The sequence below is a fragment of the Pipistrellus hanaki genome (assembly GCF_964339955.1).
Source record: "Pipistrellus hanaki genome assembly, chromosome: 7".
Lineage (NCBI taxonomy): Eukaryota > Metazoa > Chordata > Mammalia > Chiroptera > Vespertilionidae > Pipistrellus > Pipistrellus hanaki.
Genome location: NC_140509.1, coordinates 56,125,673 through 56,139,930, shown reverse-complemented (window position 1 = coordinate 56,139,930; position 14,258 = coordinate 56,125,673). Strand labels below are relative to the sequence as shown.

The 14,258-nt window shown below is 38.5% G+C and overlaps 1 protein-coding gene across 2 annotated transcripts in view; it reads left to right on the top strand.

The window, feature by feature from the left end:
* The window catches only part of REV3L (REV3 like, DNA directed polymerase zeta catalytic subunit), a 135,497-nt gene extending 127,639 nt beyond the window's left edge, over positions 1-7,858 (top strand). For both annotated transcript variants that reach the window (XM_084889867.1, XM_084889868.1), the window contains 4 exons: positions 337-527; positions 1,177-1,423; positions 2,546-2,755; positions 6,739-7,858. In XM_084889867.1, the coding sequence (XP_084745993.1) occupies positions 337-527; positions 1,177-1,423; positions 2,546-2,755; positions 6,739-6,879 (789 nt within the window). In that variant the 3' untranslated portion in view covers positions 6,880-7,858. The remainder of the gene's footprint in view (positions 1-336; positions 528-1,176; positions 1,424-2,545; positions 2,756-6,738) is intronic.
* The last annotated feature ends 6,400 nt before the right edge of the window (positions 7,859-14,258 follow it).

Below are 14,258 nucleotides of genomic sequence, written 5' to 3'. Positions count from 1 at the left end.
AGGGTAAATAAAACAGTAAATGAAATCATGATGCCTAGAGCACTTTTACCTGTTTAAGAAAACCGAAATGTTTTATGTCACTCGGCACAGAACAAATGTTTCATTTGCATGTCATTCGATATGATTTTCCTCAAATGACGTGATATTCTATTTTTAGAAATAGCTATATAAAATCTCTAAAATATTTTCTAATTTCTAATAATTCATCCAATTGTTGTAAATAGCAGGTTGTTTAGATAGATCACATTATCCAGTAGTCACATAATTGAAAATACAACAGTATTGATGATATGTATCTTCATGAACATATCCTTTTTTTTTTCTTTTTTTTTTAAGATACTTGAGCGATCTCTAAAGCTGCTATTCGAAACAAGAGATATAAGTTTAATTAAACAGTATGTTCAGCGACAATGTATGAAGCTTATGGAAGGAAAGGCCAGCATTCAAGATTTTATCTTTGCCAAGGAATACAGAGGAAGTTCCTCTTACAAACCTGGAGCTTGTGTGCCAGCCCTTGAGCTTACAAGGTAATGATGTGCACAACAGTACAACTCTCAGCTCGTAGCAGGTGTAGTCCTGGGGTCCTGAACAGTCTGGAGAACATGGAAAGACGAGTCCATAGGCACAGATGCACGCTTGTTTCTTCACCTGCCCACAGCAGCCTCGTGCAGGTGAATGGGCTCCTGCACTTAGTGAGCTCTCAAGAGGAAGGAGGAACTTGGACTCCCTTTGGGTAACTGAAGTCAGTCAGTAGTAGTCTGGGCAAAGCTTGAATCATTGCTTCTCAATCAGAGTCACTAGGCGGTCCTTAATAGTGATCTACCAAAGCACTGACATATCATTCTGCAATCAGATCATCTAACCAGCTAAACTTTCTTTACTTCCTTATCTTTCATTTTTAGATTTATGATTTTTGTTCTTAGGGGATTGAAAACATTTTTAGCTAGTTGATATCTACCAACTCACATTGCTTTCCAGGTGGTAATGATTTACAGAGTAAGTTTTAAATTCTTACACATACCCATTTGGTGCCAACTAATTATACAGTTCTCAAAAAAGTTGCACGTCTAATGCAGAGTTATCACGGTTTCAGTGTTGTTTATTTCTCATTTAACTTTCTGGGAAATTGCATCCCATGACAGTCTTTGAGTGCATCTTCTATTTGGGTTTAAATAGGAAAATGCTTACCTATGACCGGCGCTCTGAGCCTCGAGTTGGAGAGCGAGTGCCGTACGTGATCATTTACGGGAGCCCCGGAGTGCCCCTCATCCAGCTGGTGAGGCGCCCAGTGGAGCTCCTGCAGGACCCGACTCTGAGACTGAACGCCACTTACTACATCACCAAGCAGATCCTCCCACCCCTGGCAAGAGTCTTCTCACTTATTGGTATTGATGTCTTCAACTGGTATTACGAATTACCAAGGGTAAGTCCTCCTAATGTACCTGTGCTGTGACCGCAGAGAGCAGTCACGTAAGACTTCCTGTGGAGCAGATATTTTACTTAATGTTAAAATAGCATTTTACTAAAGCAAAGTATACAGTGTGGATCTTAGCAATCTCAGTTTACTCAGAAGCCTGATGGAGGGTCTGACTGTAATAATCTGGGATACATTACGCTAGGAAAAGAGTAGCTTTTTTATCTCCTTTTTGAATTAGATCTGCTCATAGATTTGCTGTTATCTCAGACTATGGTGGTATTCAGGCAAATGGATATAGTCAATGCTCACATTATTTTCACTTTCTCAGTAAGCACTTAAGGCCCAAGGTGAAGACTAACCTAGTAAGCCAAGGCTCACGCTGTGCTTCACAGTCTGTGCTGGTCAGCATCTATAACGCTGTATCCTGCTCCACGCCAGAAAACTATTACTATGCCATCTCATCACCAGAAAGAAGGTTAAACCACTGGCATTTCTAATAAGCTGGCCTAATTGCTTTCATGCACTGATTTATAAGACACCAGGAGAATACACCAATGGTATAATAATAATAATAATAATAATAATAATAATAATAATATGATCATGTATTCAATGTAAAAAGAGTGCCAGAAGACAAATTGTCGAAACCAACATTAACTTCAAATGAAGAAGGCGTAGGTGGCATGCATCCAGTTGTATTTGAAATGCTCCAGGTTTACTTTTGCTTGAATTTTGCACCCTACTGCCAAACAGGTTTCTTTTAACCTTTACTTGCCTTCTTTCTATGGCCCAAATCATGCAGCCTTAAACAGCATCCACTCTCAACCTGGATTTCTTCCATTGCCCTGTATGATCTCATGTTTCTCAACCAAAAGTACTGAGTGGCAGGAGGTGATTATTTTTCCAAAAGGAGAAACACTATATCTAATGATAATTAAGATGTGATCTATGTGAAAGGAAGAGACTTTGTTCATTTCTATAGCCTGTCTAGAACAGTGCCTGACACACAGTGGCTACTTAACATTTGTTGCATAAATGAAATAATGCCTCAGTAGACTAGCAGTTAGCATGAGAACAGCTCTGCTATGCAGCTGGCTCAGAGTTATTTCTGCATTGATGGTTTTATAGATCCAGAAAGCCACCAGCTCCTCTCGAAGTGACCCTGAAGGGCGGAAAGGCACCATTTCACAGTATTTCACTACCTTGCACTGTCCTGTGTGTGACGACCTGACTCAGCACGGCGTCTGTAGTAAATGTCGGAGCCAACCTCAGCATGTCGCAGTCATCCTCAACCAAGAAATCCGGGAGTTGGAACGCAAACAAGAGCAACTTGTAAAGGTACAGCCTCGTTCGATAGACCCAGAGTCTCAAGCAATCTGATGTTCGGGGATATGTAGTCAGCTCTCCGGTTCTGAGATATCAAACTGGTATGAAAGGTGGAGTAAGGATTATCCTATACTAGAGGCCTGGTGCACAAATTTTGTCCATCTCCCCGCCTCCCCTCTCTGATAAGATTCAAACTCCCTATCGTACTTCATACATTTTTCTCTGTTCTGGCCCCTACCTGCTACCTCTCTATCACCATTTCTTCCCTTCTCTCTGTCATCCATACAATATGATCTTTCAGGTCCATGAATGTACCTTATTCTCCCTCACGTCTTGGCCTTCAAATACCCTATTCCTCTTCCTGGAATGCTTTCCTCTCCTCTCACTGGTCATCAGCTGAGAAGAGGAGTCAGCTTAACCCCCAGACGAGGGGAGGCCCTCCAACCCTGCAGTGGGCTCCTGTGTTACTGTGAGGTGTGTGTGTCCTCCCCACTAGACACAGTGAGCTCAGGGAGGGCAGAGGCCTGCCCTTCCCCCCTGCTGAGTTGGCTCCTGCACGGAGGCCAGCCTGTGCCAGTGGTGTGTAAACGTGCATTGACTGTGCCTGCTAACTGACAGTTAAAGCAGCGATTGGTCACTATGTGAGTAAGCACCATCTGATTTTCAGCCACTTTGACTAGAACCACAAAACTTGTAGAGCAACCACTGAAGTCACTGGGAGTTCGCAGCTTCTGTTGTATAGGTTGATGCCCCGACAGCAGCAACCAACCCTCATTAGGCAAATCCCTTGAAATTGGAGGCTGAGGGGTCTCCTCCCTCCATGACATACACTGCACCATTGGTGCCATTGATAAAACCAGAACCCTCTTTCAGTAATAGTAGGACTTATTTCTTCCAAAAATGCAGCTTAAAAGAAGTGATGCCGTTTATAAATAAGGATAGTTCGTCATCTTTTAAAATATTTTTTTTTAACTTTAGGGTGTTTTTTTAAGATAATTAAAATGTGTGTCCCCTGCACACTAGATAATCTGTAGGAATTTTCATAAAGCAGAAATTGAAAGAGATGTAATGAGAGATGGTGAGAAACATTAGTAATAGGGGATTTTGATATGCCTGCCTCAACCCAAGACCAATCAAGTGATCAGAAATAAGAATACTTATAAAAGCATAGCTAAACATCATGATAAGGTAGACCTTATGATTATATATCAAACTCTAACCCAATATTAAAGAATCCTCCATCTCAAATATTTATAGAATGTTAAAAAAAAAATTGACCATATCTTCTGTAAAGAAAACCTTACTAATTTCTAAAGTAGACATATTACATTTTATCAATACAATGCTATAATGCTAGTAATTTTAAACTCAGAAAATAAAATGATCTTCCACTTGGAAATTTTAACACTGCTTATTAAACAGACAACATTATATTACGTATAAGATTGTAAGACAGCCATAGCAGATTTCAGAAACATTCATCACCACAAACACTTTTAATAGTAAACACGAAAGAATGAAAATAAATGAATTAAGCATCTGACTGAAAACTTTTTTAAAAATAAGAAAGCCAAAGGATAGCAAAAAGAATCAAGCCTAAAGCAAATGTATTTTTAAATGTCTGGTTCCTTGTAAGCAAAAGTAAGTATCCAAGTTGTAGTTTTTAAAGTTTTAAACGTAAGCTGAATTGAGCTGCAGTGCTCAGGGTTTAAGTCAGCAGTAAAGGATCTAGGAACTGAACATGAAGTTAAATTTAGTGAGGCAAGTAATTCCATCCTGGCCTATCTGTCCGGCCAGCACAGAGAGCATAAATATTTATCAGCATGTCCTGCCCCTGAGCGCAGCCGCAGCACACAGACTGTCACACAGAAATCCTGTCCTTGGGAACAGGTTTGAGTCCCTTGTCAGAAGGTTAGTGAAAGGCTACATAGGAGAACACCGTGCTTGGTCTTTGGCTGAAGCACACGTTTCTCAGTGGTTTGCTTGAGGCAGCATCATAATTCCGTGTTTCCCCGAAAATAAGACCTACTTACAGGTTTCCTTCTGAGTGAAATACAAGGCATCCCCTGAAAATAAGGCCCCCCTACGCTAAACATGAGAGATTTAGTCCACTAATTCTGAAAGAAATGGAGTCACAAGAAATTCACCAGGAAATTCAGGAATTGGATTGTTATGATGATGCTCCAGAAGAAGATGACATGATTGTCATTGAATAAATGAGTAAATTCTTGATACTGTAGGATTCACAGCTTGTCTGGTTTGTGTTGACAACTACCGTACTACCGTACCGTATACAGGTAATAAATTTCCTTTATTTTCATTTAACAATAAATGTGTACCGTATTCTTCTTCATGGAAAAAATAAGACATCCCCTGAAAATAAGACCTAGCGCATCTTTGGGAGCAAAAATTAATATAAGACACTGTCTTATTTTCGGGGAAACAGGGTAGTAGATGCAATAACCAGTGTGCTCAGAAAAACCTGTCTTCAGTTGACTGGCAGATATTGAGGCAAAGAACAAATGCGCTGCCTGAGACACCTCTAAAATCAGAGCTCTGCTGGGATCAGAATTAACTAGAGCAGATTTGGTTTCTCTCTTAAGAGACAGCTTAGAGTAGTAAATATTTAGAAATATTCAGTATTTCTTTTTTAATGGCCTGCATATACTATTCAGGTAAAAAATCGACCTGTATTTTCATAACCCTTGGAATCCTCACTATTCATTCTTTTCAAATTTTTGATGTTTCTCATGTTTTAGAATCTTTTTTTTTCTTCTATGTGACTTGACTACATATTGTTTAAAACCTGATTTTTAATTGCCTTATTGCTTATTATTTTCCCTCAGTTCAGATCTTATACATCAGAATCACATCGGAGCCCTGGGAAGGAAAGATTCTGAGGCGCTCTATCCATTTCAATCTCTGTTCTGTTCATTGGCCCTGGGTGGGGCTCAGGCATTAGTATACTTTTAAGCTCATGTACAGAGTTGAGAACCACTGGTCTAGACGACTACTTTGAAATTATCATCCTTTTATGGATCACTTTTTTTATAATTGGTTTTTAAAAATATAAACCTGAGCAACTTGAAAAAAGTGCTTTTAGCTCATTGAGACAGTGTCTTTGAATGGTTATTGGGTAGCTTAGTATGCAGACCTTAATATAATAGCATTCTACTGTAAATGAAAGCTGATCTCAGGAATGAAATGAATACTTGGGGGATTTTGTATTCTGTGTTTTGTGAAATAATATCCTTTAGCCCTAGCTGGTTTGGCTCAATGGATAGAGCATTGACTTACGGACTGGAGGGTTCCAGGTTTGATTCTGACTAAGGGCACATGCCTGGGTTGTGGGCTTGATTCCCCAGTAGTTGGCGTGCAGGAGACAGCCAATCAATGATTATCATCATTGATGTTTCTATCTCTCTCTCTCCCCCTCTCTCAAATCAATAAAATACATATAAAAAAGAAATAATATCCTTTAGAAATGTCTCAAGGAGATAAAAACTAATGAAATGCTCTGTAATGTGTTGTGTGCCAGATGTCTGCCAGTAATCTGTGATGGGTCAGAAAGGAGGGCTTACACCAAATGGAAGGGCTGCAAAGGAGACTGGGAAATGTAGTCTTTTAGCTGGATGTGCTATGCCCAACAAAAGAACTCTTACTAAAGATCCCTATAATGAAAGTTTTAAAATATTCACTAATTTACTAAATAAAAAGGGATTAAGACATTTAAGCAATTAAAGTATAAAAGAAGAGGGAAAATGGATTTTGAGAGACACCTAACATTCTTTGATATTCTTATCAGGGAATCAAAATGTCCAGAGAAAGTAGGATATATCCATAGAAGTTATTCAATGCTTAGATTTTAGAATTAAAAAGACCTGGTTTTTTTTGGGGGGCGCGGGGGGAGGAAAGGAGGGCTTATAGAAGTTTGCTGTTTACACATATTCAGAGGCATTTCCCTATTGTTTTATGTATTCCTCTTCTACTTTCAGATTTGCAAGAACTGCACAGGTTGCTTTGATCGACAAATCCCGTGTGTTTCTCTGAACTGTCCTGTACTTTTCAAACTCTCCCGAGTAAATAGAGAATTATCCAAGGCACCATATCTTCGACAATTACTAGACCAGTTTTAAATTCTCAATACCACAGAATTCCAGGTGCTATTTTTTTCAGTGTTTACCACTAAACTGTTGTGCATGGTGCTTTTTCAACTTTCATCAAGTCAAGTATGTTCATTGTCGATTATCTGAAGACTATGAAGACTTTTATGCTGAATTAAAAATTGTATTTGTTGATCTCTGAATAGCTCACTTCTTACAATGTACAAACTCCTCATCCTTTCACCCTTCGACATTGTTTTATAATGCAGGTGTGGCATTTGCTCCAGTATGTGTAACATCTTGTAAATCCATTTGAGTAGGTCATATTTACTTCCCTGTGGAAGGAGCACTGAAAAAACCTCTTAAAAAACCATTTGTGTGTTTTCCTTGAACTGTCTGTATCAAGACGTGTTACTTAGAGATATCCATTAACTTTATAATTTTGACTGCGAAATATTTTGTAAATACACTTTTTTACTTTTCAAACAACTGAGTAAAATGTGCAATGAATTTTATACAAATAATTTTCAAGTTGTTTGGTATATTTCCTCTAGGTTTTGCTTGACTCAGAGTAGAGTTGTTATTCTGATCAAACTGTGCAAACAGTAGTACCATGTGTAGCATTTTGAAACATTATTTTCTAAAACCGCTGTCTTGCTATAGCTATTAATGGGGCATTGTGAGGAACTGTGCAAAGACATTTTTGTTACAAACCTGTGGGCCTGTTGCAATACTTTAAAAATTAAAAAATTTATTCCATTTTTGCTTGTTTTGTATAGACATTTCTATTGCTTCTAAATATGCTTAAAATATTTTCTTTTCTTATGTACTGTACAGTTAATCTTATTTGCCATCATCTTGAACAGAAAATGTGTATTTAGAATATTTGTATAACTGTATAAAATGAAGAAGGAATTATGTGATCAGTGCATTGTTTTTTAAACTGGAAATCATTTTGTTTTAAAAGTTAATGGAAACCCTATTAAAATTGAATAAAATATGGAATGTGGCAGTGTTTTTTTTATCTTACTATAAATGGTATTATCTTCATCTGTTTTATAAGCCTGTTTTGTTTACTTCTTACCCTACTCTTTTCTGAATTTTAATTATATAAATGTAACTGGTTATATCCTAATTGGTGTTACAATTCTCTTACTAGAACTTTAGGATTTAAAAAAAAAAAAAAAAAAAGACAGCAAAAGTTGTTTAGGAAAAATTTAGCTCTCATTTTTTTAGAATTCTAAGTATCTACTTGTTAATAGATCTTCTGAGTTCATTTCAATTTATATATAATTAACCCTTTGCACTCCGAACCATTCTGGACATTGGCTACCAGCTACTCGACGCTAACGGCGGAAACGTGCGTTGAATTAACTCAATTCCCCGTAATCACTAATAAACTGCAATGTCCCCTGAGAGGGGACATCCGAGTGATATGCTAGAATTCCAATGTCCCCTGAGAGGGGACAGCGGAGTGCAAAGGGTTAATCTTGAAGCCAGGACTTTCCAGGAGGGGGGAGCAAAAATGACATTATTACTTTTCAAAACTTTATATGCCAATTTTTTTCAATAGAAAAAAATTTCTTCTATCATAGAAAGTTCACCAAAAATAGGTCTTCCATTGCCAAATTCAGTTTCTGAAAATTTTATGGTAAATATGGAATCAAATACAAAATCACATCTTTGCACATACTTCCCCTAAGTCTCACAGAGATATTGGCAGTCCCCACTTCTGAGGTCTATTTTTGTTTGGGAGGCTGGGGCTAGTCCTCGGAAATAGGATTTTCTTACTCCTGTATGGGTGGCCACGGATGAAGTCTTCTGTTATCTTCCCTTACATCATCTTTCTCGTCATAGTAACTGGACACAATATTCTCAGCAGAATAACCATTCTTAATGTCTTATATTTGGGCACAACTAACCTAAAAATGGCTACTCCGCACGCGTGCCTAGACTCGCTGTGTTTTAGCCTGGCACATCTCCACTCCTGTGCTGCAGCCGACTGCCTTCCAGTGAGGCGTTAGCTGTTTCAGGAACTTGGGCCTAGTTTACCAAAAAATACGTTGTAAGGAGCTTCCAGTATACTTTAATAATTATTTTTCCTTCCTTTTAGATCAACTGTTTAATAAAGTTTTCTCCTTTTACCCAGAACACACCTATATTCAACACACAAATAATTCCCGTTTTCTGAACAATGCTGAAGAAATAATTTCCCTTACATTTGTTAAAACATTTCTCTCATTCTGCCCACCTCCCGCCAGAGCCTTTCCCTAGATGTGAAGTATTAACAAAAACTACTTACAGCAAATAAACTGATGAACAAAATAGATCCAGAGACATGAACATGGACCTGACTTTCAAATAAGTTTTTTTAAGTTGATTTCTCAATTTCAAAATGGTATTTCTTAGAATATTTGCATATTTGATTTTACAAAGTAAAAATAAACCTGGCTGTCAATGACATTATTAGGGCCCTGCCATGAACAGGTCAGCGAGGCGGAAAGCAGCCATACACCCCTCGCTATTTTTAGGCTGGATATGTCCCCATCTCTCAGCAATGCCAACACTGCAGGACAGTCTGCTAAGCGCACTGTAGTTCCTGTTATCCTGTAATTCTCTCCTATGTGATGGTACTTGTTACCTTTATTTTTTGTTTTATAAAAGTGAAGTCTGGCCCTAACCAGTTTGGCTCAGTGGATAGAGCATCGGCCTGCAGACTGAAAGGTTCCAGGTTCGATTCCAGTCAAGGGCATGTACCTTAGGGGAGGTGTGCAGGAGGCAGCTGAGCAATGTTTCTAACTATCCCTCTTCCTCTATATAAAAAAATCAATAATATATATATATATATATATATATATATATATATATATATATATATATATTTTTTTTTTTTTTTAATGAAGTCTGATACCATTAATGCCCCCAGAGTTCTGCTTAATGAATAGCTTTATATAGGAAAGCAGTCATGGATTGTTTTTAGCGGTTGGGATCTGAATAGGGGGTCATAAGACACTGTTATTTCCACACCCTCACCCAAAGCTTTGGCCAAGTCCCAAAAGTGGCTTACAAAGCATAATATTTTGTGGAGGAGCTCAGATTTATAAAATCAGTTTTCTGTATATTTGGGGGAAAGGTAATATGGCCAGGAAGACAGCTGAAGGCATTTTTTAATTTCAATGCCATTTTATTGTCTGTGAGTCTTTACTTGACTTGCTGATGCCACCACAGGTGTCTTTTATTGGCGGGAAAGATAGGGAGACAGGGCCCTGGACTTCCTCATGACCACTAATGGGAATACAACTCTTTAGAAAAGCATCTAATCTGTGATAGGTATTCAGTTCAATAATAGTCCTATCCTTTGAAAAAAGCATAATACCACCTGCTCTGATTACCCAATGGAAGCTTTATGAATGGGAATGAGAGCGAATACAAATATCAAACTACAGCTGAGCAGACTAGCGCAGTGCAAAGCTGACTAGCAAGGAAGGCGCAAAATAGCTGTCTAGCCAAGAGGGGCCTGGCCCCGGGGCCACTTCACATGGTGTTTTCATGCTGTGCTATACTACAATTTAGCTGTTTCACACTGAATAAAGTTTCCTTCTTCATGACAAAAGAAAATTATAGGCCAATACCCTGATGAATGTAGATGCAAAATATCAACAAAATCTTAGCAAGTCAAATTGAGAAATACATTTGATAGTGGGATTTATCCCTATAATCAAGGATGGTTCAACATCCGCAAATCAATGATACCCCACATTAACTAAATGAATAAAAATCAAGATCATTTCAATGGGATGCAAAACTTTTTGACAAAATACATTATCCAATCATGATTTTTTTTTTTTTAAATAAAGTAGATATAGAGGGAAAGTACCTAAACATAACATATGAAAAGCCCATAGCTAACATACTCAGTGGTGAAAAAATAAAAACTCTTCCTATAAAATCAGGAAAAAGACTAGGATGGTCACACTGGTCACTTTTATTCAATATACTATTGAAAGTCCTAGCCAGAGCTATTAGGCAAGAAAAAGAAATAAAAGGCATCCAAATTAGGAATAAGTAAAACCATATCTATTTGCAGGTGACATATTACATGTAGAAAACACTAAATTGATGAGACTTTGGCTAGACTCACCAAGGGAAAAAAAAAAAAAAAAAAAAAAGTAAGCATTTCAACTGTTACCTAAGAAATAAAATAAAACTCCCAATATTTAATGAATAAATTCAGCAAAATTACAGGATGCAAAATTAAAATACAGAAATCCGTTGCATTTCTATAAACTAAGAATGAACTGTCAAAAAGAGAAATTAAGCTAACAATCCCATTTATAATAGCATCAAAAACAATAAAATACCTAGGAATAAATTTAACCAAAGAGGTGAAAGCCCTGTACTCTAAAAATTATAAGATACTGAAGAAAGAAATTAAGACACAAATAAATGGAAAGATATTCCATGCTCATGGGTTGGAAGAATTAGTATTAAAATGTCCATACTCCTCAAAGCAACCTACAAATTCAATGCAATCTCTATCAAAATTCCCGTGGATTTCTCACAGAACTAGAACAAACAGTTCTAAAAATGTGTAAGGAACTATAAGACCCTAAGTAGCCAAAGCAAACTTAAGAACATGCTGGAGGCATCATGCTCCCTGATTTCAAACTATTATAACAAAGCTATAATCAAAATAGTATGATATTGGCATAAAAACAGACACACAGAACAATGGAACAGTAGAGAACGCCCAAAAATAAATCCACCCATATATGGTCAATTTATGACAAAGCGATAGTCTCTTCAATAAAACCGTGTGGGGAAAGCTGAACAGCAACATGCAAAAGAATTAAACTGGACCCCTATCTTACACCATTTTACTCAAAGTGGATTAAAGACTTAATGTACAACCTGAAATCATAAAACTCCTACAAGAAAATACAGGTGGTAAGCTCCTTGACACTGGTCTTAGTGATGATTTTTGGATTTGACATCAAAATCATAGGCAACAAAAGTAAAAATAAACAAGTGGGACTACATCAGACTAAATAGATTTTGAACAGCAAAGGAAACCATCAACAAAATGAAAAGGCACCGAAACCGGTTTGGCTCAGTGGTAGAGCGTCAGTCTGCGGACTGAAAGGTCCCAGGTTCGATTCCGGTTAAGGGCATGTACATTGGTTGCGGGCACATCCCCGGTAGGGGGTGTGCAAGAGGCAGCTGGTCGATGTTTCTCTCTCATCGAAGTTTCTAGCTCTCTATCCCTCTCTCCTCCTCTCTATAAAAAAATCAATAAAATATATTTTTTAAAAAAACATGAAAAGGCCACTTACCAAATGGTAGAAAATATGTGCAAATCAAAAATTTGACAATAGGTTAATACACAAGATATATAAAGAACTCATGCAATTCAATGGCGAGAAAATGATCCTATTAAACAATGGGTAGAGGATTTGCAGACATACAAATGTCCAAAAGACATATGAAAAGATGCTCAACGTCACTATCATCAGGGAAATGCAAATCAAAACCACAATGAGCCTAAACCGGTTTGGCTCAGTGGACAGAGCGTCGGCCTGAGGACTGAAAGGTCCCAGGTTCGATTCCGGTCAAGGGCATGTACCTTGGTTGCGGGCACATCCCCCATGGGGGGATGTGCAGGAGGCAGCTGATCGATGTTTCTCTCTCTTCGATGTTTCTAGCTCTCTATCCCTCTCCCTTTCTCTCTATAAAAGATCAATAAAGTATATTTAAAAAAAAAACAAAACAAAACAATGAGATATCACTTCACACCTACAGGAATGGCTATCATCAAAAAGAAAATAAGTATTGGTAAGGAAAAGGAAAAAAGGAAACCCTTGGGCACTGTTGGTGGGAATGTAAATTGGTGCAGCCACTATAGAAAACAGTATGGAGGTTCCTCAAAAAGAAAAAAAAAAAGAACTACCTTATGGCCCAGAGATTCCACTTCTGGGTATTTATCTGAAGGAAACAAAATCACTTTCTCAAAAAGATACCTGATTCCCACCTCCCCTGCATTACTTGCAATGGTCAAGATACAGAAACAGCCTTGTGGCCTCAACATATGAATGGGAAAAGAAAATGTAGTTGATATATAAACAATGGAATATTCACTAGAACAAAGAAAGCAAGCCTGCCGTTTGTGACTGCATGGATGGCCCTGGAGGGCATTAGGCTAAGTGAAGTCAGTCAGACAGAGAAAGACAGTATATCACACATGCGGGGTCCAGAAAAAGGAAAACTGAATCCATTCACACAGAGAACAGCGTGGCGGGTTGCTAGAGGTAGGTAAATGGGTGAAGGTGGGTAAGTGGATGAAGGGCACTAAAAGCTTCCAGTTATAGATGAGTCCTGGGGTGTAAAGTACAGCACGGGGACGATAAGTTATCCGGACTACATTGCACAGGAGGTCCTCGAGTTGGGTGGGAGATCCGTCCCACAGGCGACGTAACGCGATTTTCACGGAACCACCTACATGGCACCCACGTCACTCCCTGCCCCCCGAGCACAGACACAGCGGGAATGAAGTGACACAGTAACAAAATTTAAAGATAATTCCTGACCTTCACTCGTGGTAAATACATAATACAAAACATAAAGCACATACGTACATACATCAAAATGACGGAACTTTTTTTTATAAATAAATGGGGAATGGCGATGTAACCATGAAAGGACGTACATCGGGTCCATGTCACCCGAGGACTGTCTGTGTATGTCTGAAAGCTGCTAAGACAGTAAAAGTTCTCATGAGAAGACAATTTTATAACTACATGTGGAGTTGGCTGTTCAGAGAACCCACTGCGATCATTTCACAGAGCATGCTATACACCTGGAACTGATACAATGTTATAGGTCAACTCTATCTCAATAAAAACAAAGCAAGCAAGCAGAGGGTATGTATTGTATATTCACTTTATATGCATATAAACACGTTTTTATACACACAGTTATCTCTAGAAGATGCACAGAAATAACAAGAGTGGCTGCCTTCATGGGGCTTAGGGTAAGGATCAAGCGTAAGACTTATCTTTTAATTCACCTTTGTAGTATTTGAGTTTGTTAAGTACCACATGCTTACATTATCCATCAGAAGCAATGTGTGTGCTCTGGCGGACTCGCTTTTTTGTTGTTAACGGATTCCCATTATATTAGCTGCTCGGTGGGGTCCAGGGAGCTCATCCTCTGCAGGCGCCTGAGCAGAGCGCGCCCAGGCCAGACGGGCGGGTCCCAGCCGCCCATCCTCCTACTGACTAGCCAGGACGACTCCGTGTCCCTGTGACTCCACCACCTTGTTAGCTCAGTGTGGGGGGGGGGTCCCCCTGGCCTTCCCAGCCGCAATAGTTATAAACACTTTTACTGCTTCCCTTTTGTAGGTGGTTTCTTTTACT